This window comes from Procambarus clarkii, chromosome 1 (genome assembly GCF_040958095.1).
Source record: "Procambarus clarkii isolate CNS0578487 chromosome 1, FALCON_Pclarkii_2.0, whole genome shotgun sequence".
Lineage (NCBI taxonomy): Eukaryota > Metazoa > Arthropoda > Malacostraca > Decapoda > Cambaridae > Procambarus > Procambarus clarkii.
The window spans coordinates 37,086,064-37,112,850 of NC_091150.1; the positions used below are offsets into that span (position 1 = coordinate 37,086,064).

Consider the following 26,787-nt stretch of genomic DNA (forward strand, 5'->3'; position numbering starts at 1 on the left):
ATACTTAAACATCATATATATTTTTAAATTTTACTATAATGTACTACTGTATATATAAATTTTAACTATATTTTCTGTTGGATTTCAGCTAGAAAAAATATGAAAACATCAAATTACAACAAATACTGAAATTAATACACCATTGTGACAAATATACTGTAATACACACATTTGCATTCATCATAATACCAGCATTTGCATTCAACCCACACCAGAGAACACTATAAAAACAACACAGTGAATGCAATGAAGCACCCTAGAAGTTGCCCAAGCTCCGGTTGGTATCACCGAGCTTTAGCCAGCACATCAGGCTTTTGGAGACCCAGTCCAACACCTGGGTCCAGGTGAGAATCAGAATGTACCTTGCTACAAAGTTGAGGGAATGGGATCAGAGATGAACCAAACAATGGGGAACATCCACCAGAAAGCTTGAACAACACAACAGAAATGTAACTGCTTGAAGTTAGATACTGCTAGGTAAGCAGATAAGGTAAGGTAAGCATGGTAAATTATTGCTGTTGCATGTTTTGTTGCACCCATGCTTTGTGGTGGGGTTTCCCTGTGTTGTGGTTCACCTTTGATACCCTGCTCCCCTCGCCTCGTTTTCTGAGTCAGATTTTGGCCCTGGTTCCTGGGAGAACGAATATATGTGGGAAGCTTGGTGGTACCAGAGATAGGCTTGGGCTTACTGAGGGGCCCCTTCTCTGAAAACTTAATTTTGTGCATATGAAAACAAGTTTAACAATGGAAGGAGAACTTCAGGAAAGATTCTGCACATTATTTCTAGTCTTAGTTATTATAAAAAGATGCTCTAATTTATAACATGTAATATGACATTTTAATATATACAGTACTGTACATCTGTAAAACTATTTACAATATTTTGCACTTCAAAACACCAGGATTTGAGTTCTTGTGGCAAGTAGAGAAAGCTGCTGGACATTTAGACATGACCTATTATTTGATAAATAGGCAGATGGATTATGAAGAAAGAACTGCAGGTTTCAGAGATCTTCCAATAAATTAAGTAAACAGCCACTTAGTGAACTAAGTTTTACTAAGGGAGGGAAAAATATGAAACACGTGTCCACAAAGAAGATGTGACTAACCAATGCTTTTGTCATTTAATCACACAGTTTATAGCATATTTCAAGGCATATTTTATAGCATATATAAAGGGAAGGGAATAAAATTTGTTAAGTTGAGCAAGAACTGATATACAAGGACAAAAGAAAAGTTAATAATGATCCTAGAGAAACTACAGTATGAAACTATAATAATAATACTGTAATTAAATTTTTGTCAGGGACAGGCAGCCTATGTGTGTGTGTGTGTGTCTGTGTGTCTGTCTCTCTGTCTGTCTGTCTCTCTGTCTGTCTCTCTGTCTGTCTGTCTCTCTCTCTCTCTCTCTGTCTCTCTCTCTCTCTCTGTCTCTCTGTCTCTCTCTCTCTCTCTCTGTCTCTGTCTCTCTCTCTCTCTCTCTGTCTCTCTCTCTCTCTCTGTCTCTCTCTCTCTCTCTGTCTCATTCTCTGTCTCTCTCTCTCTCTCTCTGTCTCTCTCTCTCTCTATCTCTCTGTCTCTCTATCTCTATCTCTGTCTCTATCTCTCTCTCTCTCTCTATCTCTATCTCTCTAATTCCCAGTGTAATTACTGTACCTAAGTGTAGTTACATGATGAGAGATATTCATGGTATCACATCTTTCCAGTAATCTCTGTTATATGATGATTTGAAACTACAGTACTGTAGGTCTTGGCCTCCTCACTCAACTTGTTCCAACCATCTACCACTGTTTGCAAAAGCAAACTTTCAAATTTTTGGACAGCTTTGTTTCCTTAGTTTGAATCTATGTCCTCTTGTTCTTGAAGTTGCAGGTTTTAACAAATTCTTCTGTCGCTTTTGGCAATTCCTGTTACTATTTTGTTTGTAGTGATAATATCCCCTCCTTTTCTTCTAGTTTCTAGCAACTCTTTGTTTTTTAGTTCCAGAAGCCATTTAGTTGTATGTCTGCATTTTTTCTCATTTAGTCATCTGCATCTAGAGATATGGGCACCATACAATCCCTGCATATTCCAATTTTGGTCTCAAAGGTTGTGAATTTTTAAAATATTTTGCCATCCATGTTTTTAAAGATTCTAAAGTAGGAAAGCATAGCATACGTTCCTCACACAATGTTCTTTGTGTGCTTCTCAGGTGAGTTTTCTATCCAGAACCACCCCTAGATTTCTCTCTGAGAATTCTTTAAAGTTTTTATCACATAATTTCTAAGTTGTGTGTGGCTTATTATCTATTCCACATTTCATAATGTGGCATTTATTCACATTAAATTCCATTTGCATGTTATTCTATACACTCATTTTGTGTATAATTATCTTCTTAAGTTTCTTATCTTCCCTAATAGCTTGACATCAACAGACATGTTCATATAATTTTGTATTCTTTCCAGTAGATCATTTATATAGTTTCTCTTAATTCTTGTCTAAATCTATCTTGTTTATTTCTTCAAATTCATGCCCTTCATTTTCCATGTTTCATTTTCTTTCACTAGTTCCTTTATTTGTCCTTCCTTATCTGTCAAGCTGACAACTTCCTGCTCCTTCTGCAAAATGCTGCCTTGTAAAAAGTTAATTTTATTTTTATTATTATTTCTTCCATTTCTGTATCTAATGAAACAAATTTTCCTTCATGAATCTTTAGAAGGTCAACTTTCACTAATCTGCCCATAAAACCTCTATTTTCTTATTTATTCCTCAGTGAACCCCTTGAAATTTACATCTTTTATTGACAGTTCAGTTCACATGGTGTCAGCCATTTTGTTTATTTTTATTCTCATCTGCTTCTATATGATAGATCTTGTTTTAAATTTAAAAAAAATTGTATACAATACAATCTCTCTCTTCAGATAATCATCACTTTACTTTTTATAATTGACCTCAGTATGTTTTTATTTTTAATTTTGTATTTATACTACTGTATACAAGAGTTCTTACATTCTTGTAACATAGCACACACTATCACACATAGCTTTTCAGGCAGGTCCTTAATCCTAATTTTCCCTGGGATACGACCTGTCAAATTATTTTAAAAAACAGGTACCCATTCACTGCTGGTTGAACAGAGGCGTACAGTAAAGGACTGGCACGTTGTCAATCCTCCCTGCCCAGGATACAAACTCAGTCCAAATCACTCACGAAGCACAAGGCGAGTGTTTACCACTGCGCCACGGGGGCCGCTAAAATGTTTATGATGTCTGGGACACCACATGTGAACCTCTCACCCACACTATCACCTAACTAATAATGAGTTAATCCTTCAGCTCTCCATGACGTGGTCGTCGACGTGTGTCATGTTTTGTGTATGGCTACTCAAGTGATGTATCAATGCTCTCTAGCTACACTTGGTCAGTATTGTGATGTATGAACACTCCCTTGAGCTATACCTGGTCAGCATCGTAATGTAACATTTCTCCTCGAGTGTTTACATCTTCACATAAAATAGAAAAAACAGAGTCTGTTGTGTGGATTTTTTCAATTTTTGAGTTATGATTAGGACTCAAATCCACATCTGCCTTTTTCTTGGCCAGGTCTTGAGAAACTACAATCATTGAAGTCATAGGGGTTCCATCTAAATCAAAATTCTGCATTTCAAATTTTCCTGGAAGTCTACAGGCATTAAAATTGTCTTCATCCTTATTTTGATTGAAACTCACATCAACCTCAATATCAATACCTTGTGCATAAGGCATTGACTCTGCATTTTGTGAATTCATACACTCCAGCTGCATTATTCCCATTTCTGTATTTAGAATATGACTTTCATTTGTAGTTAAGATGTCACTATTAACAAATTTGTTATTTTTTTCTGAATACTCACCAAATTTTGTTGTTGCTTTAGACAAAATTAAATCTTGATTAGTTAATTCCGAATTATATGATTCATCACCAATATCATTCAAACTTTTCATTGCAGCATTAACAATTATAATATTATTAGTATTCCAAGAAGCTTCTGCCACTTCAGTACTATTCTGAGCTTGAAACGAATCATTAGCAACAGGTACAAAATTTTGCCTTTCTGATATTGTCTTGGTGTTTCCATTTCCACAATGTAATAATACAGAAGGTAAAGGACATCCTGGGCTGTCATCTTTACTAATTAAAGTGGAATTTACCAGAGCAGTTGCTTTGCTAGTCTGTGGGCAATATGGAATATCTATAGTGCCCTCCGAGCCTACAAGAATTATTTTATACTTAAATCGTTCAGGGTGGTCAAGAGGCCACTGGCTCATTTTCAGCTGCATCTTATATACATTATGAGTCAGTGACCAACATTCAGGCATGAACAGTGGGTTCATGGTGTCTAGGAAGTGTTGTCGCCATCTCTGCTCAAGTTTTACCAGACCAACCTTCTTGTACGCTTCATAAACCTTCTCTCCATGAGCTTGGTATCCTTCATTCAAGATCTTCACATCTAGGTTAGCTCCATCTTGTAGATGTTTTACACTTATTTCTTCAATATTAAAGTAATTTTTAACAATGCTCTCAAGTTCTTTGACTCTCTTTTCTGGAATGTTATCTTGACTTCTCAGCAATGCCCCAGCAGCATTCCTAACAATTTTGCGAGTATGGTCGATTGTGACTTTCACATCTTGTTCAGTACCTATGGGAGCTTTAAATTCTTTTGCTAACAAATACCTTAAGGCATTATCATGCAAGTTACTTAGCCTATGACATTCAAGGCAAAGTAGAACAACATCATGGCTCTGATGATCTTTCAGGATGTCAGGAAAATGTTTACGATATTCATGGGGCACTACATTTTTTCTAATGTAAGATTCATCTTCACCACACACAACACAAATATTGTGCCGTTCCTGAAGGTAAAATTTTCCATCATCCCTCTCAACTTGGGGGCGGCCAGCAGGTTCAAATTTGAGACGCACAATAAGTGGGTCCTCACTGATTAAGACTCCAAGACCCTTTTCTATATACCATTGAGCTTTCTTTGGGTCACAAGTGCATAGTGGCTGATCATCTGGGGCTCGAAGTTGGCAGTTATGATACAGAGGTCCCTTACGTGTGGAGTATGCTCGAGAGATGCTCTTTAACTTTGCGGAAGGTGCTGATCGACTGTTGGGTGCAACCCCTGTGGAAAATGTGTTATCATGATTAAAAATGCCAAGCAACCCATCGTTCACCAAAACACAATGTCTCACCTTATCAACCTGTCTACAAGTAATTACACACTCCTATTAATTTTCTATTTTGGCGAGTCTGAATTTAAGCCATGGAGTAAATTTGCACAATCCAAATTCACGCAAAAAAAAAACAGCGTTGAAAGTAATGAAGCACCATTTTCTGGGTGAGCCCCGGAGGCTCCCTGGAGCTATCGGACTGATATATGCTATATTAGTCTGGGGCACCATGAGCCAGAACCTGGCCCCCCTCAGGGAGCAATGACCTATACTGTACATTGCACAGAGAGCAATGGCTTATGGAAACTCCCATGTGTTTGGGAGAATTCCACGTCTACCATCAACTGGGGTTAGGCACCCAGAAAGGTAGGCATAACAAAACAGACCCTACTTGGTAAGAATTTGCAACCGAAGAACGAAAAGAGAGGCAGTACTCTCTAAAACTTAACTAAACAAGCAAGCAAGCAAATGTCATACAACACTGCCATGTCACTTGTTCACACAGCCCTCCCCTCCCTGGGAGGGGGAGGGGAGGGGGAGCCTCAGACCCCCAAGCCAGCTACTCACACCTCAGTTCGGAGGTCGAGCATCAAAAAACTAAAACTGCCAACTGGAGGGTGCCAGGGAGCATCCAGGGCTCACCCAGAAAATGATGTCTCATTACATTCAACGCTGTTTTTTTTGCGTGAATTTGGATTGTGCAAATCCAAATTCACGGTGGGGAGGTGGGGAGCCTCTCCGGCTCCCTAGAGCTACCTAACTAAAGACAAATAAAGAGGGACTTACTCGAGAGGCAGCCGCCACGCACACATCAACTCGAAGGCAAGACAACTGGCTGCAACTTGCGACCCGAATCCATACACAAACAGCCAGAACCAGGAATATTGACCAGATAACGGGCGGCCAGGACACTGTTCAACCTCCAAAACCCCCGCGCCTGTATGTCAGCCCAAGACATGTTGTCAAACACTGCAGCCAAAGCAGCAAATCTACAAACATCATGGGCACGAGGGTAGACTGCAGGCTGGCTTGACTTAATAACCCTGTGGATGACCTGGGAGACCCGAGCCCTGGAACAGGGAACAAGGGAAACCGGATCAACCCAAAGCGCATCACCAGCCACAGAAACCGTAGTGTGCAGATGACGGTGAAGAGCCACAACCAAACACAACACATGATGTACCCCCGGCCTGACCAACCAAGCATCAATGACCCAAGGACCCCCTCCAGAAGGCCGCCGTCTCATTCTTCACCAGAAAAGAAGGAGACTGCTGCAATCGAACAAACCGACAATCAGGACCGAAAAAGCAGAAACCCCTGTACTGGAGGAGAGCATAAAGCTCACCAACCTGACTCCCAGAGGCCAATGCCAACAGGAAAAGAGCCTTGCAAAAACAATCCTGAACTGAAGGGGCCACCACAAAACTGAGAAGAGAGAAAAGAGAGCACCAGGTCCAAAGACCAGGACAACTCAGGGGGGTGCATGAGCAGGCCGGAGGTGAAACAACGCACAAGACAACTTGCAGAACGGGGCAGAAGTAACATCAACACCGAAAGCAAGCTGAAACGGCTCTGCCATTGCCGCACAATACGAGGTGACAGTATTTGGCATAAGATGACGGTCCTGGAACATCCACGAAAGGAAGGACAAAACAACCCTATCAGAGACCGAAGTATATCTACGCAGTGATAGGAAAAACCAGAAGGACCGCCATGAAACTTCATACTCCCACCGAGACGAAACATGCAGGTGGGAACCAACAACAAAGCTCACCTGCACCTCCATACAAGTGATGATAGAACTTGAGTCAGAAACTCCAGACGCGAAGTCTCGAGGAGAAGAACGAATCAGCCTTATACCGGGCTGGGTTGATCTGCTGAGAGAGACGGAGCCGCGGGAAGACCCTCAGATTCAGACATGGAGCAAGCAGCGCCTGAAACCAAGGCTGGGCTGGCCACCAAGGAGCCAGAAGGACAACTCTTCCCTGGTAAGTCTCCAAGCGAGCCAGGACCTGGAGCAACAGCTGAACTGGGGGAAAGAGGTACAGGTAACCCCACTTTGCCCAGTTCAGCCTGAAGGTGTCGAAGTCGGGGAAGGGCGCCCTGTATACTGGGAGACGACTCGTCCACGCCGACACGAAGATATCCACCTTCGGGGGGCGCAAAAGTCAGGCAGAACCAACTGAACAAGTTACCGTCCATTTCGTGGACAGGGGGATGAACTGGGAAAGGCTGTCCGCCGGGACATTGGTCACACCCTGAACGTGAACTGGCAGGAAAGCCAAGGACCTCATGGAACCCTCTTAGTTCAGGCAATGAACTGCCGGGGAACAGTCCTAATGAAGCCTGATCGTCGATCTGCGAGTGACTCGAACCCTCTGGAGCGACATTCATACAGCTGCGAACTCTCGCACCATGCTGCGATCCCGACAGAAGGACAGGCTCCACCAACCCTGGCCGGCCTGGTGAGCACTGGTCACAAAGCCCCAGCCAAGAGACGACGCACCCGTGAGTACATTGAGTGAGGGCTCGGGTAGGCGCCAAGGCACTGAACTCTGAAAAACCCAAGGAGGATGCCAGGCAACTCAGCAACGGACACAAAGCCCCTGGAGGCTGAACCCAGCGGTCGCAAGAGAGGCAGAAGGGACGTCCACGAAGGAACCAGAACAGCTGATGAAGCCAAACTTGATCCGGCGGGTAGACCAACATTGCAAAGTTCAGGCTCCCAGCACAAACTCTCGAGCAACCGCCACATGACCCGGAAGCCCCTCAGGAACAGATGAAGGGAAGGAATGCAGGCGAAGCAGAGCCGCTAGAGGAAGAGACAAGGAAGCGGTCCGTGCGTCCCACACAAGATCCAGCCAAGATTGAACCTGAGAGAGAACCAGATAGAACTTCCACCAGTTCACCAAGAACCCAAACCTGGCGAGCTGGGAAAGAACCAAATCCCTGGCGAGCAGACACGTGGACTGGCTAGGAGACCAAACCAGCCAATTGTCGAGGTAGCCCAGAACCCAAACACCTAACAGGCGCAGACGGGCCACCACGACCCGAGTAAGGCATGTGAAAATGTGAGGTGCCAGATTCAAGACGAAGGGAAGGCAACGGAAACGGTCATCTTGACGCCCCACAACAAAACCGAGCCAGTCCCTAAACCTTGGTTGAACTGGGACGTGCCAATACATGTCGTTGAGGTCCAGGGACACCATCCAAGTGCCCGGCTCCAACAGAAGACGGATCTGGGAGAGAGTAGTCATCCGAAAGAAGCAGCAATAAATCCACGGGTTCAGATGGGATAAGTCCAGAATGAACCGGAGATCCGCACAGTCCCGTTTTGAGACCGGAAACAGGCAGGAAACCCCCCTAAGGGTCGAGGTCGTTTCGACCACGCCCAGATTTCCAAGATGGCTCGACAGAGCGCAGGAGAAGAGGCCTGCCCCACCAGCCCTGAACCCCCCGGAGTAGGAGCCACCCAACGCCACCACAAGCCACACAAAATGACCCGAAAGGCTCACGAATTGTGGGACCAGGCGGGAGCAAACAGAGCAAGCCTTTCCCCCATTGCCCCGTCAATGGGACGAACCACAAAAGGGCCAACGCACCTTACGAGAACCTAAGCGGCACACAGGGCGATCCCCGTGCCGACCAGAAAAAGATGGAACCGGAAGTTGCGCCTGCCTTGGATCTGGCACCACTGGCCTATTACGAAGGAAAGAACCCCGAGCCCTGGTACAACCCTTCCGGGAAGGCCCCCTTGAGCCCCCCGGAGAACCAATAAGTAGGACATAGGACGGCAACTAATCTAAGCCGCCTGCAGATACTGCACCATCGCCGACTGCAAACAGCAACGGACAAAAAGGCAAGGGTCTGGGGCTCCCCCCCACCCCCGGGAAAGGGGGGGTTGTGCGGACACAACCCAACCCACAAGTGATGATGTTGCTGATTGTGCCCCAATCAGCACCATCACCACTTCCTACTTAAGGTCAAACAAAGGCTACAAAACCCTAGCTGGCCCCAAAGGCAGGGTAAATGCCGAGCAGTAAAAACCTCTACAGAAGTGGAGTCCCGAAGGCTATATGGAAGGTAACCCTAGAACCCAAGGGTAGAACTTATGCCCTATAAGTGACTAAAAGTGCCAAAAGAACAGAACCCTTGCTTCCAGAGAAGAGCCTGAAGTTCCCCAACAATACAGCTGGAGGTGAGAGCCAACAAACACACAGTCTTAGAAAATATATCACAAGCCTAGGGAAGGTAGGCCTAAGTGCATGCAGCCCCAGTACACTGTAGTTACTCCTGCACCACAAATAGCAGGAACACCACGAAGGCACAAAATCTGCCAAGAAATCAAGGCCAGAGTTAACAACCGCCCCAGAGCGCATTCAGCTTACGATCTGAGGTGTGAGTAGCCAGTGAGTGTGGGGTTTGGGGCTCCATCCCAGGGAAGGAGAAGGCTGCGCGGACAAGCGGCACGGCGGCGGTGTATGAAGTTGTATATTTGCTGGTTTATTTAAGTTTTGGGGAGTTCTACCTCTCTGTTTGGTCTTCGGTTGCAATTTCTTACCAAGTGGGGTCTGTTTTGTTATGCCTACCTTTCTGGGTGCCTAACCCAGAAAGTCGATGGCAGACATGGAATGCTCCCAATCACGTGGGGGTTTCCATAGGCCATTGCTCCCTGTCCCTCTCTGAGCGGGCCAGGTTCTGGCTCGTGGTTCCCGGTAGGCTGAACTCCGTTGACTGATGCCCCAGACTAATATAGCATATGTCAGTCAGATAGCTCCAGTGAGTCAGAGGGGATCCCCACAGAAATTACCTATAAGTTAACTATGTACACAAAATATGGAATTTATCTTAAAATAGGTTGAGTTGTTCAATAAAATAAACAGAGAAAGAATATAGTACAGAAGATCCTTGCACAATATGAGAGAAGAACCTCAGGAAACTTGTAGTGCACAAAAGAGTATTTCACAAAATAGCAACTTTGGGGTGCAACATGAATTATAGAATGAGAATGTTTGGGAGGAACTATGATGGAAGAATAATCCAAAAAGTGTGTAAGACACAAGAACAACCCACAGTAAATTGCTCCACATTGAACACCCTTGTTGCAAGTGATCATCTTCTCTTCTGGAATTTGTCATAAAATATAAACAATTTGCATTTATATTGCATGAAGACTGTCCGCATAATTTATGTTTGTGTATTGGTAAAATAATGAGGTAATTACTTAAATATATCTGTAAAGTATAATCAGTTTTGTAACAAAAAGTGTTACTGTATCATACAATTGCAATGAGAAATTGAGAAGACTTTCGTAGTACATAAAGTTCTGCACTGAAGAGAGCTTTCATGGACTGGAAAAGGCTCAACTATATTGTTGTCAGCACTTTGTGTTTCTTCCACACCAAGTCTTATTGGAGTCAAATACAAAACAAACTACGATATCCTCAGTGGGCAAACAAAATGTTGAACGATCTAAGCAATCAACTATGTGAGGGGGAAAAAATCAGCGTTGAATGTAATGAAACTCCATTTTCTGGGTGAGACCCCAGAGGCTCCACAGAGCTATTCGGGCTGATACGAATGTATTAGATCCTGGCATCAGTCAAAGTGAATGGAATTCTACGCCTACTGGGGACCACGAGCCAGAACCTGCCCCCCCCCCCCCTCAGAAAGGCACAAGGAGCAATGGCCTATAGAAACTCCCGGTGTGATTGAAAGCATTCTATGTCTGCCATCAACCGAATCAGGCACCCAGAAAGGTAGGCGCCCCAAAACAAACCCTATCTGGTTAAACAAAATTGCTACAGAAAGCCGAACTGTTGGACAGAACTCCCCAAAAGGAAATGAGCAAACAAGCATTGCTCCTCGTGCCTCTCTTGAGGGGGGCCAGGTTCTGGCTCGTGGTCCCCGGTAGGCCTAGTACTCTATTCACTTTGATGCCAGGGTCTAATACATTCATATCAGCCCAAATAGCTCCAAGGAGCCACTGGAGCTCCCCCCAGAAAAATGGCCTAACATATGTAATGAAGAATAAGTTAAATATTTTTTAAACCTATCCAGTACTATTCTGCATAAAAAAATATCATTATTCCTTAAAACATAGTTCTATGGTTAACTCGCCCCACTTCATATATATATATACCTAAAATAAGACTGAGAAACATTAAATGCTCTTTTCTGAGTGATCCATAGTTGCTCCTTGGAAAATGCAAGCCTTGGAACAGGGGACCAAGGAAACAGGGTCAACCAGGCATCCACCAAGCCAGAACCAGTGGCTAACAGGTAGCAGCGAGGAGCTGCCACCGGACACAGCAAAGATACATCCCCAGCTAAACCAAACAAGCATCAATCACCAAAGGCCCCCTCTGGAAGCCTGTGAATCATTCTTCGTCAGAAAAGAAGGTGAAGGCTATAAATGAACAAACTGCCCAACAGTACCAAAAGAACCGAACCCCTGCTTCCAGAGAAGAGCCTGAAGTTCCCCAACCCTACAGTTGGAGGTGAGAGCCAACTAACACACAGCCTTAGAAAAGATATTACAAGTTAAAGAGGAAACCGTAAACCGAGGCGAGCAGAAAAAAACTAAACCTGGCCAAGAGACCAGGACTGCTCAGGAAGAGCATGAGCAGGCTGAAATATGCATAAAGTGTGAAGGAAACAGTTTATAATAAATAGTTTGATGTATTACTACTGTACCTGCATTGAGTTGCTTGCCAGAATATGAGAACTTGACATCAAGCACACTGTGACAAGTTTGGTGAATAGCTGTGGACAGGTGGTAGTGCCACATCATAGATGGCAGGATGGGAATTAGTAAAGACGATGGCACCCATAGCTTCTCCATTAATCTCATCAAAATGTGAATACCCACCAGAGCATCATCAGCAGCATAACTCTCCTAAAAGTGAAGACAATGCAACATGTTCATTCAGTACTCACCTTAATCCATCCATATCTCCATTGCATAATTCAACATGAGCAACACCCTTCTAAAGAAACTTCAGTAGAACAATACAAACTTTAAACATTCAACAAGAGGGACAACATTTTCTAAATGCAAAATTACTACTATACAGTTGACCCTCATTTTGAGTTTGCTTTTATGAAAACCTGTGCAAAGCCTGATCACATCAAAATAAAATGTTTATGGGAAAATAGGGTTAAAATAATAATTTTATTAAGAGAAACGAGAAGACAGGGGCGGGAAGAGAGACCCAGGTGCATCTAGGGTACCCCCCAGATTATAATAAACATGTTTATACAGGTGAAATATCTTTAAAAATTGGTGCTTATAATTACCTGACCAAGAGCAGGTACCAAAGTGACTAATTGCATGGCATGCACTGAAATATATAAAAACTGTACCTGTCTCTTGCTTAAAGTTTCAGCTTCCCAGTTGCTTGCACGTATTCGCCAGTCCTTGTCCAAAGTGAGGCCGAGGTAAGCTTGCGAGAGAGCATTTAGCCCCATGCCAGCAGCCAGTTTTTCTGCCTCTGGTGTGACCTCTGTACTAGACAACTGAGACTTGCGACACTGGAGAACGAGATACCGCAGGTCAACACATCCTTGCACCTGTTAAAACATAAATGTAAATGATCACTAAAAACTATTATTATTATTCAGGCAAAAGAACCAAAATAAAATCTGAAATATAAAGGTCCAAGGTATAATATTTGCCTCTTACCCTAAGGCAAACAAGGGAGACAAAACACCCAAGTACCCAAAGGGTGGCTGAAAGACCGAGCAGTAAAATGACCCAGCAGAGGCAGGACCCAAAGAACTTGTAGAAGGTAACCCCAAGCTCCAAGGGCAGTACTTACAGGGCACCTAAGGAAGGGAACCCTAGGCGCATGCAGCCCGAGTACTGGAGAATAACTCCTGACTCTCGCACCCCTAGAAGACAGCCATCACACTCAAAGCACAATGCCGAAACAATGTCAGGGGGAATGACAGAGCACAGGACCGGAGCCTCTAGCATCAGCCTAAGAACTGACGGGTGGATAGCCGGCATAGGGGGTCTGGGGCTCCCCCTTCCCCCTCCTGGGGAGGGGGGTGAGCTGTGCAGACAGCGGCGCAGCAACGTGTGACATCATGCTCATTTGCTCGTTTTCTTTTAGGGGAGCTCTATCCACTTGATCGGCTTTTGGTAGCAATATTTTCACCAGAATAGGGGATTGTTTTGGGATGCTTACCTTTCTGGGTGCCTGACCCGGTCGATGGCAGACATAGAATGCTTCAAACCACACGGGGGTTTCTATAGGCCATTGCTCCCCATGCCTCTCTGAGGGGGGCCAGGTTCTGGCTCATGGTCCCCGATAGGCTCACAGAACTCCATACACATGACTGATACCAAAGTCTGACATTAGCATATCAGCCTAGTAAGCTCTGGGGAGCAGAAGGGGGCTCCCCCAAGAAAATTCAGGTGATTTCATGGTATTCATTACATAGTATTGATGTTATGCAGAAACCATAGATATTGATAAAATGTTTATTGTTGGTGGCCACATTATTTCCAAATGAAAGCCAACTTTTGGCGGGATTGTAGATCTTCCAATTTGACTTTGCTTGCCACCGAGAGAAAGGTTTATATAAACCATAAAGAGGTTACAGTATCATTATCTACAAACATACGAATATGAGGAAACTAAAAATGAGCAGTAACTGTACCGCTCTATAACAGAAGAATAAACTGGTCCACTACCTTTATACTAACTTTATGCTTGTTACTAATGTGTAGTTGATAGCACAATACTAATTACCTTCAGGTTGTAATCTGCTGCCAGAAAGTTGCTGTCTTCGAGGGAACCAACTCCCACTTTAAGAATTGTTTTGTCTTCTAAAAAGCTCTGGAAATATAAATCACAATTTTAAATAATAAATAAATTTAAACAATAAATTACTCTTCATTCACTATGCAATTACAATGCTTCCTTAGGTTGTAGAGAACACAAAATACTGACAAAAATATAAAGAAACACCAGGATTAGAGTAGACCATTTTTATCTGTAGTGGAATATTAAATCTAACAGATCATACAGAGGCAGGTCTAGGGCTGCTCTACTAGAAATGGCGTTGTTGAAATTTTTACAGTGAAAACCTAATTCAATATCTTTCTCTCTCTTTCTCTCTCCATCTTCTGTTGTGTTATTGTAGTGTAGGCTACAGCATTTTTGAGAAGGTCAAGCACTTGGCTATTATATGACTATATTCATGATAACACCACTCCCTTTGCTGTGGTGATACGACATCTACAAATCAATACCTGGTACTTACTTAAATAGAGATCTCAGATGACTTCATCCAAACTATAATGCAAGCTAAAAAAAATTCACAAGCAAATTCTCCAGCCATTGTTACAGCAGGCATTCTGAATATATTTAGCTAACAATCAAATCTTAAACATTAAATCATAAACAAAAATCATATCAATTCATACTACCGTTTACAAATTATGGAACTGATTTAATTTGATTAATTTACATCAATATTTAATTTGCACAGTACTGTATTTAAATAAAGTACATAAAACAAGCGTTATTTAGTCATAAAATTCCAAGCCTGTAGCATCATAAAGTAGAACTTACTTTGAGTGTGTTAGGAAAATTGGGCTTCATGTGTGAAAGTCGTAGCAAGATGCATAACCCTGAACATGCGGCCAGCTGGAGGAGTGCCACAGGACGACGGTGGCCTTTTGCCTGTACCCACTCACAGTCAAAGCCTACAGCTCCATCTTGTTGGGCTTCCCTGATGAGAATACAAAAAACTGCTATACAAATCTATTAAATGTTGCTTGAATTTGGTAAAAACTTAAGAATGAAACTCCCCTGAAGTAAAAACCCAGCAGTGAATATGATGAAATGCCAATTTCCGGTGGAGCCCCCAAGTGGCTCCTTGAGACTATATTCCTGAGATTGTTTCAAACTAAAAGGTCACATCAGTTGCAGAAAGTTCTGTTTGGCCTACCGGGGACCAGTGCATAAACCTGGCCCCCTCATGAGAAATGCAAGGGAGTGGGTGACAATCCGCTACCTCACCAAAAGAAGTTCCAGCAAGTCAGTGCATTTTTACAGACAACTGGAGGATTCACAGAAAACGAAGCCTCGAAAAACTGTCAAACAGTTATGCAAACAAATCCCACGAAACATTCATTCAAACGAGCTCAAAGCTTGTTAGTATTAATAACCACCACCAGGTGGCCCAGATGGCTCCTGAAGTCAGTTCTGGATCTGATGAACAAATCCATACTGAACTGAAGAACCTCCCACCCTCCAGAAATTGACATTTCATTACATTCAATGCTGGATTTCTGGAGGGACACCCTTGTGGCTCCCTGAAGCTAACTAACCATATAGAACAAGAAAGCTACTTACCAGGAAGAGAAGAAATGGCAGGCCTCTAAGAAGAAGAAGAAGAAGAGAAACCAGGCCAGGTGACATGGCCTAAAGCCACACACAACCAAATGGGCCTTGAAATATTAACCCTAACATCAGGCCGCCAGCACCCTATTAGAATGTCAAAACCTCGGAGCCCAAATATCAGCCCAGGACACGTAAGAGAAGATGGTGGCCAAAGCCGTATATTTGCGAACATCATGGGTCCAAGGGTAGACTGCATGTTGGCTAGAAATCCAGTATGCATGCAAAGGAAAGAATGACACTGCAAAGAACCTGAGAAATGTAAGCCTTGGAACAGGGGTACCAATGGAATTGGATCGATCAACATAACATCCACCGAGACAGAACCAGTAGCATGCAGGTAGTGGCAAAGAGCCACCATGGGACTCATCAAATGATGTACCCCCAGCCGAACCAACCAAGCATTGATCACCAAAGGATCCATCCAGAAGCCCACCAGAAGCCAGAAAAGGAGATAGTGAGAAAATAACAAATTGCCCACCAGGGCCAAAAGAACAATTCCCCCCCCCCCCCTCCCCTTTGGAAGTGGGAGTACTCTCACTTCAGACTCCCCGTGCTGGTGAGCTTGAAGATTCCCAACCTGGCATGTTATTAACATTAGTGCAGACGACATCAAGGCGCAACTGCAGGATGCTGACATTCTGATCTTCGGTGTCAGGAAATTTATGCGTATGACTCATGGTGAACTGTGTGATACCAGCACTGCCCTACATATTTTTCTTGATGTCTTTCCCCCTGATTGGGTTTGGGTTAATGGCTGCCTCCATAAATTGGAAGTGTACGTCCTTCGTCCCACTCAGCGCTTTCGTTGCAAGGGTTTTCACCATACCACACAAGGCTGCACCAACGACGTCAAATGTGGCAAATGCTCTGGTTCCCATTACACTCGTGACTGTGTATCCGATATGCTCTGCTGCCCCAACTGTGGTGGCGATCATGCAATTACATTCAAGCACTGTTCTTCCTATGTAGCGGCACTCACTACGGCTCTTTTCTCCGTCACCCTGCCTTCCAGTCGCGCTTTGCTTCATCCTGACCTAGTTCATCATCATCCACTGCTTCCCACTCTGCCGCCGCCTTTGCCTGTGCCTGACCTGTCTGTCACTGACGTTCCTCTAACCCCTGAGACCTCTTCTCTCCAACCCGCCGTACAACTGAGTCCCAATCTTGTTGACATTATTGTCACTCGCATTGCGGATGCACTAAAGAAGGCGCTGGTTCGACTCCTCATTGAATTCTTTCCACAATCTGTCCTCCACGTTCCTGAGGCTAACCTGATGCACCGCTCCTCCACTTTTCCTATGAGTGACATCCAACCTACCACAGCTGCCTCTGCTATCTCCAATGCATTTGAAATGATGCTGGGCAATGCCGTTCAAAACTCTTTGGTGCGCCTTTCCTGTGTCTCTCTCTTTGGGCTGCCTTGCCACAAATCTCTACCCCTAGTACTAAGAGAAAGCAATCCTTTCTCGTCACGACTTCCAAGCACCCTGCCACCTTGCCTGACAGGCCCCATAAGCCAAACTCTCCTACGACTTGTCTTCGCACCACTCCTAGGTCTTCCCTCCATTGTCCTGCTGGCACTTCTAAGAAGACTGATGCATTTGCATCCCAGCCATAAGGTTCCGGATTCTGTCTACGTGCCTTGCCCTGTCCTAATCTCACATGTCCTGACCTAACTTCCTCTGACCTTCCACACATTCACTCCGTGTACCTTCCTCTGCTCGCACCTCCCTTACTTTCTCATGTCTGCTTAGCGCCTGCCTCCTACATATACTTCGCCTCATTATTCTTCGCCAACATGTATTCCTCATTATTCCCGTCCTGCGTCACTTTCCTCTTATCTGTTCCTTTTGCCTTTATCCTCACCCACATGGACAACGTCATTATCTTCCCGCCTCTGTCACATCGTGACTATTGATGTGCCGCTGTACATAATGTGACATAACATGCCGTTAGGTTAGGTTATGTAAAGCGGCACATTATGTTATGTTAAATTCAACATAGCAAGTATTATAATATTTACAAGTTATCACAGTCACACACTCAGCATACTTGAAGCATATTATTTATGCACAATATCTACATGCACTGTACACATTCCAAATAATTGTTTAATAATTGATTCAAGAAATCTACAAAACATATCACATACAGTGCCTTTATGAATACTATATAATGAAATTAATGAGCCACAAGACCTCTGTAGATGTGGACAAATTGTTTTAAATAATATGGTTACTGACAAAATAAATATTTTTATTATTTTGAAATAAAGTCTAAATGCGATGTAAGTCTAAAGAACCTACATTGCAAAGGATTATTTCCTACAAAGAAATGACACTAATCATTCCTACCTCAAGAGCAATGGCTGCACTTTTGCCCAACCTTCCTCACAGGTCACCACATGAACTGTCCTCTCTGCTGCCTTTACTGATCTCACCAGCCTCCAAGAACATATCTTCTGCACAATGGCCTTGCGGTGAAAAAGCAACATCCCTGTACTACCCACACCCAGCAGGATGCTGCTAATCAAGGCTGGGTGTTCACGTATCCAATTGTTGGTCATCTTTGCATGATGGCCAGAGTCATCACCCTGAAATGTAAATATACAACAGTGTTGCAGTGTACATACTGTATGAACTTATAGTACCATGTATATAATATAATGTATTTATGGTATAGAACCATGCCATACATTGGTGAAATCAACTAGGAAGAGATTCATAAATATACAGTAATGTATATTGAAGATTATCATTTTCTTATTAGGAATGTAAAAAATAAAGAGAAAAAGCATTATTCAACTATAAAACACGTCAAAATGCCAATTTCTGGATGAGCCCCCAGTGGCTCCTTGAAGCTGTATGCCGAGATAGTTACCATCTACTGGGTCACATCAACCGTAGAGTTCTAGAGGCCTACCAGAGACCAGAGCCAGAACCTGGACCCCTGATAAGAGGCACAGAGTGTGGTGACATTTATTTTTGCTACCTCACCATCAGTCAAAACCTGGGCTCCCAGTGCTAAGGTAGATGTAGACATTCACCAGGTGACCCGGAAGATCAGGGAGCCACTGGGGCTCACCCATTGGCATTTTATTACATTTAATGCTGATTTTCTGGGGAAGGCCCTTTTGACTCCCTGAAGCTACCTACCCATGGAGAAGGTAAAAACATAGGAGCTTACCAGGGAGGAGGGAGCACCTCAGGAATCAGGGCAAAGACGAGACTTCCATCCGAGAGACATGACTCATGACCACACATGAGCGCCGAGACTAGGAATATTCGCTAAATACCGGGTCACCAGAATCCTATTTGACTTCCAAAACCCTTACACCCAAATATCAGCCCTGGATATGTCCACACACACAGCCAAAAGAATGGCATACTTTCTAACATCACGGGCATGATGATAGACCACAGGCTGGCTAGACTTAATAACACTGCGGATGACCTGGGGAATACTAGCCTTGGAACAGGGGTTATCTTGAGGTTATCTTGAGATGATTTCGGGGCTGTTTAGTGTCCCCGCGGCCCGGTCCTCGACCAGGCCTCCACCCCCAGGAAGCAGCCCGTGACAGCTGACTAACACCCAGGTACCTATTTTACTGCTAGGTAACAGAAAGAGTGTGGGTGAAAGAAACTCTGCCCATTGTTTCTCGCCGGCGCCCGGGATCGAACCCGGGACCACAGGATCACAAGTCCAGCGTGCTGTCCGCTCGGCCGACCGGCTCCCCCAACCGGGGGACCAAGGAAAGAGGATCAATCCACAAGATATCCACTGAAGGAGAATTGATGCCACAAATGTAGAGGTGGAGAGCCGCCACTGAGCACAGCACATGATGTACCCCTGGCCAAACCAACCAAGCATAAATGACCAAAGGACCCCTCCAGGAGCCAACTGATTCATTCTTTGACAGAAAAGAAAGAGCCAGCTGCAACAAACATAATGCTCACTGGGGTTAAAGGAACCTCACCTTAACACCCTGAGGCAAGAGAACCCAAAACCAAATCCTTAGAAAAGGAATCTAAGAACGAAAGGGATACCATGAATTGAGAAGAGGAAAGAAAATAAGCACACGGTCCAAATACCAGGCAGGCTCCGGTGATGTATAAACAGGACGGAGGTTACCTTGTGTGTAGCTTCCAGGGATCAATGACCCCACGTCCCAGTCTCCGGCCAGGTCTCCTGAGGTGAAACAAGGTGTGAGACAACTTGCAAAATGGTATGGAGGTAGTACTGTCCCTGAACACAAGCTGTAGTGGCTCCTCCGGTGCCACATGATATGAGGAGACAATATTCAGCATGAGATGCCGATCAAAAAAAAGCCAAGAAATTAGAGCAACCTCATAAACTAAAGCACAATGACAAAAGGAAAGGAAGTGGTGAAAGGAGTCCCATGAAACCTCATATTGCCACTGAAAAGAAGAATGCAGTTGGGACACCATCAAAGAAGCCAACTGCTTGCCATAAAGATGGCAATAAAGATGCTTACAAATTTCACACACAAAGAGCCAAGGAGACAGTTGAAGCAGTGAAATATATCACAAAGCCAACCTCCTGATTGAGACGGAGCCATAGAAAAACACTTGGGTTCAGACACCAACAAAGCGCTTGAAACAAAGCCCAAGCCAACCACCAGAGAGCTAGAAGGATCACTTGCCTCTGGGAGGACTTCAACTTGCGACCTGTCATATGGCTCCACAGGCTCCACTCCATATTAACCCACAGCAAGATATGCCCCAGCCTTACCCGACTACCACCATGAATGAGACCGAGAACCTTGAGAGTAGAGAAAGTACAAAATAGGCCGACAGGCTGCAGCCTCTGGGGAGAAGAATTGCACCACCTCTCCTCAGGAAAGAGGAGAGGAGAAAACAGCAAGGTGGAAAGGAGAGCGAAGGCGAATATTGAATCTAAGGATTGAGCCAACACAGCCTGTCGACATGCGAGTCTGGTAGCGAAGAATGTGGCCACGGCATGCCAGAACACGAGCATATAGCTTGGAAGTGCAGCCGACACTGCCACAGCAGAGCCCAAGACCCCCACATGTGGCCCACCTGTCACACACTACAATGTCCTCCTGGAGTCAATCAGAGCGAAGCTCCAGGAAACCCAGAAAATACGACAGAACCCAAATGTAGACGGGCCCGAAGGTCATCTGCCACAAGCACCGCTGACAAGGAAACCTAGGCATGGAGCTGCACGAGACCCATGTCCTGAGAAAGAGCGTGAGCACACAATCAGTCATTGAGGGGCCCCAGAAATCACAGTTGAGAGCCCTGGGAAGGAGCCGGCAGCTGAGCCCACCGCCCAGGATAGAAAAGCAGAATCCAAAGGAAAAGCTTAAGAGGAGGGCAGGCCTGGCTGAGAGGAAGACCCAGAATCCTCACCGGAAATACCAGCTCAACCGCCTCTGCACCCGATTCTGATGTTCATTCGGTGAATGAACATGAATGAATGAATGTGATATTCATTCAGAATTCATTCAAGTAAAATTCATGACCTATATAAATGTTCATAGCCAATACATATGTGAGAAAGTGGTGGAAGCCAAAACAATCAACAGTTTCAAAAGCGTTATATGAAAGAGTATTGTACTGGGAAGATGGGACACCATGAACATAGCTCTTGTTACAAAAGTGGATGCTCTGTAGGGTCAATGTTTAAGGAAAGGGAGTTCCAGTCAATGGGTTATGTAATGCCCAGCCCCCAGGGAAAACAATTCCCAGCAAAGAATAAATAACAAGTTAGGCAAGATTGGCACTCTGCAAGGCACCAGGATTGTAGTGCCTCTATTTTCACAGCTCTTATCCTGTAACTATATTTAGATAATTACACATACAATCAACCTCATTTGCCAATGCTCTCAAATTTCTCAGGCTCACAAAAATTTTCCCACGAATACAATCATTTGACCATTTGAATTTTATAATCCTCAAATTTTACTATAATGTACCTACAAGCTCTTCGTCAAATTTTCTTACAATGTACCTGTAAACATTACTCAATTTTGCTAGAAATTATCTACTTAAAATTATCTGTTTGATTAAGAACCTGCCCGAAACATTGTGTGAGTTAGTGGCTTTACAAGAATATAAAAACATCAATGCTATGTCCTCTCATAAACCCAATGTACCTTCTTGTATATACATAAATAATTACATAAATAAATAACAAAGTTTGTTTTGCACAGCTTGTAATACAAAGATCCTTAGGGAAATAAGAAACGTCCTGTAGTATAGTGGTCAGTGCAATCAGGTCACAACTCAGTGGCTCCGGGTTAAGTTCCTGTGGCAGGACAGAAATGTTTGGGGAATGCAGTTTTAACAATTAAAATAGAAGTTTTTTGTCAAAAAGCTTGTGTATGACAGTAGTTATTAAAAAACAGCCAAAGGTTATCTCATTCATGTCATTGCAACACCCTGTAGCGAGTAATCCTTATACTCGCTCGCTCCATTATCTCATTATCTTAATGGCATTATCATTATCTCATTATCTCAAGAAGATGGCATAACTAATTAGCACTAACTACACAAGCTATAATCCTATCCCTAATTACAGGTAACAGTTCTCACATCCTCCTATCCTAGTAGAGAAAGGTGAGGGGTAGTCACCAAATATAAGGAAGCGATATGAGAATAGACAACAGTACAATTTCCAGTCAAGAATGTAGCACTCGGCGTAGGCAGTTCTAATCGTCTCCAAGACGCTACAGCTTCGACACAGAACAGGCAGCAGACTAGGACCGCATCGAGCTACAACGCTCTCCCACATAGAGCTCCGCGACTCCGGCCACACTCAGCTCTCTGCTCTGTTCCAAGCTCCGTCTCAACGTCTATGACACTGCTGTATCCACGACTACTAAATAAACATGAAACTCACTAAACACTGTGTATCTAATCTACCCAACAACGTAACATATTCGTACGTTACAACCCTTTTTAAATTTAAACGAACCTATTTTCACCCAAACTAAAAAACTATAAATGTATGTTCTAAACCTTAAGCAAGATCCTAGCTTCCTATCCTCACTACATCAACAGGACAAATTCACCTGCGGGTAAATTTAGTGACACAGTCTTTTCTTCATGGTAGATGCAGTTAGTTTAGTTTAGGTCATTTATTATGCACCCCATACCCATGTTGTGGGCGCTAGTGGAAAGGGTTACAGAGGCAGATAATGAGCTCAGGGACTGGACCCCATAATTCATTTAACTAAGCAAGTTACAATCTTGATGAGCTAGTTACAGATGCAGTTCATGTTAAAGTTTGCTAAATGAATTATTGGGTTCAGTCCCTGAGCCCATTACGAACCTCTGTAACCCTTTCCACTACTGCCCACAAGATGGGTATGGGGTGCATAATGAATGAACTAAACTAACTGCATTTACCATGAAGAAAAGACTGTGTTACTTACTTTACTGTTTGCATTTACCTGCAGGTGAATTTGTCGTGTAGATGACAACGTGTTGTTGTAGGGGTGAGGGGCAGGCAGTGGTGCACCAGTTTGTTTACATCCCGGGAGGCGCTGGTGCCTACTCACCTGTTGAAACTGAAATCACTTATTAAATGTTTTCAAAAAAAAAATCAAAATGTTTATTTAGGTAAGGTACATACATAAAAGAGATTTTACAAAGAGTGGTGGATTTATAGTTAGGGCTAGTACATACAATGCCTAAAGCCACTATTACGCAAAGCGTTTCGGGCATAAAAAACTTAAATGACTAAAGCTTAATACTAATTGAGCATAAAGAGTAAAATGAAAACACGGAATGAAAACATAGCTGAAAAAGCAGCACAAATACAATTCTGTCGACAAACAGCGCTCTTTAAAAAAACAGACTTTGGATGACATTAGAGGGGTAAGGTAGGTTACAGGGAATTTGTTAGGTAGTGCTTCGTTTTTATCTTAAACTGGTTGAGAGAGGTACAGTCTTTAACATGGTTGGGAAGGTCATTCCACAATCTGGGTCCCTTGATTTGTAGAGCATTTCTAGTTTGATTAAGTCGTACTCTTGGAATATCAAAACTGTATTTATTTCTGGTGTGGTGCTCATGGGTTCTGTTACAACCTTCTATGAAGCTTTTGAGGTCAGGATTGGCATTACAGTTTAGCGTTTTATATATGTATAATACACATGAGAGAATGTGCAGTGACTTAATGTTTAACATATTCAGAGATTTGAGTAGGGGTACCGAGTGTTGTCTGGGGCCAGAGTTGGATATTGTCCTAATAGCAGCTTTGTGTTGAGTAATTAGAGGACGTAAATGATTTTGGGTAGTAGAACCCCAAGCACAAATACCATAGTTGAGATATGGATAGACGAGGGAGTAATAGAGAGTCACCAGGGCAGGGCGGGGTACATAATATCTGATCTTAGAAAGAATGCCAACAGTTTTTGAAACTTTTTTTTTATATATTTAGAATGTGACCCTGGAAATTCAGCTTGTGGTCAATGAGAATGCCAAGGAATTTGCCATCTAATTTGTTATAAATTTGGGTATTGTTTATTTTGAGATTTATTTGATTAGAGGATTTATTGCCAAACAGAATATAAAAAGTTTTGTCAATGTTAAGGGTGAGTTTGTTGGCAGTTAGCCAAAGATGGACTTTATTTAGCTCAGTATTTACTGTGGCATTTAGAGCAAGGGGGTCAGGACTGGAGTAAATGAAGGTTGTGTCGTCAGCAAATAGAATTGATTTGAGGTGTTGGGAGGCATTTGGAAGGTCATTAATGTAGATGAGAAAGAGGAGAGGGCTAAGTATGCTGCCCTGAGGAACACCAATGTTGATGGGTAGGGTGGAAGTTTTGTACATCTTGGGTTAATTTACAGTCAATTATTTACCCACTAAGTATGCGTATGATATATCAACGCTCTCCATGGATCGTTGTTATACACATGCTAATTTATTAGCGATTATATTAAGCGCATACATCAGTTTAGTTCATTTATTATGCACCCCATACCCATCTTGTGGGCGGTAGTGGAAAGGGTTACAGAGGCACATAATGGGCTCAGTGACTGAACCCCACAATTCATTTAGCTAAGCAAGTGACAATCTTGATGAGCTAGTTACAAAATTCAGTATAAATCGTCACGACAACAGTGGGTTCGAGATCGAACACAAGTACAGTTTCTAAATTAAGCAACTGACATATGTAGAGAGCTAGTGTCACAATTGACATTTTTATCCTGCACACCGCCCCCCCCCCCCCTCCTCCAGTGGGCAGCTGTGGATATGTTAGTTACTTAGTACCTACAGTTAGCAAACTGGGGATATTTGGCTAAAATGTTTGGTAGCAGATCATTTGCATACATCAATTATGTCAAATCATAATGTATTATGATAGAACAGTTAACATCACTCATAACTTATACATGCTCTTCAAGAAATTAGTATGGTAAGTAAAGACCGTACCAAGTAAGGGAGTGAAACAAAAAGAAACAAGATGGATAACAAAGGCAGTATGAAACAGCTTTTAACAGTTAGTTGAAAGCTGCTTAAGACATGTTGCAAGAAGGTTTTGCAATGCAGTGGTTAGTGTAGTCGAAATTGAAATTGAATTGAAATTGAAATAAGTTTATTGAGGTAAAATACACACAAATGGATGAGGTAGCTCAAGCTATTCTCACCCCATTCAGTACAACGTGTTAATATATACATAGACACACATCACAAATAAACATATTGCCAAACATTCTGAGAGGTAAACATATACTTTTCCTCCTTCACAAGGAGTATGTTATCAGACGTACACACAAATACTTTTACTTTTACTTTTATGATCTCCACATATAAGTTTCTCAAGAAAAGCGGTAATATTTTTCATGTGTTTGGATGTAAAGGCAAAACATTGATGTCATTTTCAATAATGTTATTTGCTCATCCGAGAAAGTTGATTTTCCCCGTTACGTTACATTGTGTTACAGAGGGCTAAAACTGGTAGACCGTAATATTCATATGGAAGGAGATGTAATGGAGATGGGCTAAGTCATACTTTTTATTTAAAAATGTCATTTCGGACTGCAAAAAGTTGATTTGCGTTACGTTACGTCACGGTACATTGTGTTACAGAGGGCTAAAACTGATAGACATCAATTATTTATATGGTAAGAGATGTAATGGAGATGGGCTAGCCCGCACTTTTCGTTTCAAAATGACATTTTGGACTGCAAAAAGTTGATTTGCGTTACGCTACGTTACGTTACATTGTGTTACAGAGGGCTAATTAGGCTGGAGAGGGGCTTGAACGGATATAATTATGTTCGATGATCTAAGACTGAGGAAATGGAGCTTGGTTAATGTCCAGATTAATTTTACTACGTTAGAAATAAAGCGATCTTAAATCTCAAGGTGATTTAGTTGGAAAATAAAGAACTTGTACAAAAAAATGAACTAAGCTGAGGGGGGGCAAGAGTTGAAACTTGATAACTGAACCGGTTTTATTTACTATGACTGAAAATGTAGTTGGTGTTCAAATCTCAGGAGAATTGGACTGATAGTAATAAATTTATAGGAGTGGACTTGGACAGAGGACAGGAGCTAGAGTTTTATAATTGTTTACATCATATTTACTATGAAATACAGAGGGTAGAAATTACAGTGAAATTGCTGGGTTATTTACAAATATACGAGAGAGAACTAAGTTGGGGGACGAGAGCTAGAGCTCAGTAACTGTCTTGATCTTATTTACTATCTTTGAAGTATGACTGCTTTAAATTTCAGTGAAATTGCTGGGTTATTTACAAATATACGAGAGAGAACTAAGTTGGGGGACGAGAGCTAGAGCTCAGTAACTGTCTTGATCTTATTTACTATCTTTGAAGTATGACTGCTTTAAATTTCAGTGAAATTGCTGGGTTATTTACAAATATACGAGAGAGAACTAAGTTGGGGGACGAGAGCTAGAGCTCAGTAACTGACTTGATATTATTTACTAACTTTGAAGTATGTCTGCTTTAAATTTCAGGAAAATTGATCTGTTACTAACGATCTTGTACAAATGAACTAAGTCGGGGACAAGAGCTAGAGTTTGATAATTGTTTGGATTTACTAAACTAAGTCTGAAATATAGAGGGTAGAAATTTCAGTGAAATTGATGGGTTATTTACAAATATACGAGAGAGAACTAAGTTGGGGGACGAGAGCTAGAACTCAGTAACTGACTTGA

The 26,787-nt window shown here is 42.9% G+C and overlaps 1 protein-coding gene across 4 annotated transcripts; it reads right to left on the reverse strand.

Moving 5' to 3' along the window:
- Positions 1–16: 16 nt before the first annotated feature.
- Positions 17–23,123, reverse strand: LOC123768933 (exonuclease 3'-5' domain-containing protein 2). Of its 4 annotated transcripts, none has more exons than XM_045759898.2 (7): positions 23,049–23,123; positions 17,965–18,203; positions 14,777–14,936; positions 13,952–14,038; positions 12,558–12,764; positions 11,889–12,090; positions 17–5,143 (listed from the first exon to the last, which is right to left on the reverse strand). In XM_045759898.2, exons 2-7 carry the CDS (start codon positions 18,174–18,176, stop codon positions 3,432–3,434), a joined length of 2,580 nt encoding a protein of 859 aa, XP_045615854.2. In that variant the 5' UTR covers positions 18,177–18,203; positions 23,049–23,123; the 3' UTR covers positions 17–3,431. The 4 variants fall into 4 exon arrangements, with proteins under 4 accessions (XP_045615854.2, XP_045615940.2, XP_069190335.1 ...); XM_045759984.2 differs by lacking the exon at positions 23,049–23,123 and adding an exon at positions 22,615–22,757; XM_069334234.1 differs by lacking the exon at positions 23,049–23,123 and adding an exon at positions 22,266–22,472.
- Between the last annotated feature and the right edge of the window lie 3,664 nt (positions 23,124–26,787).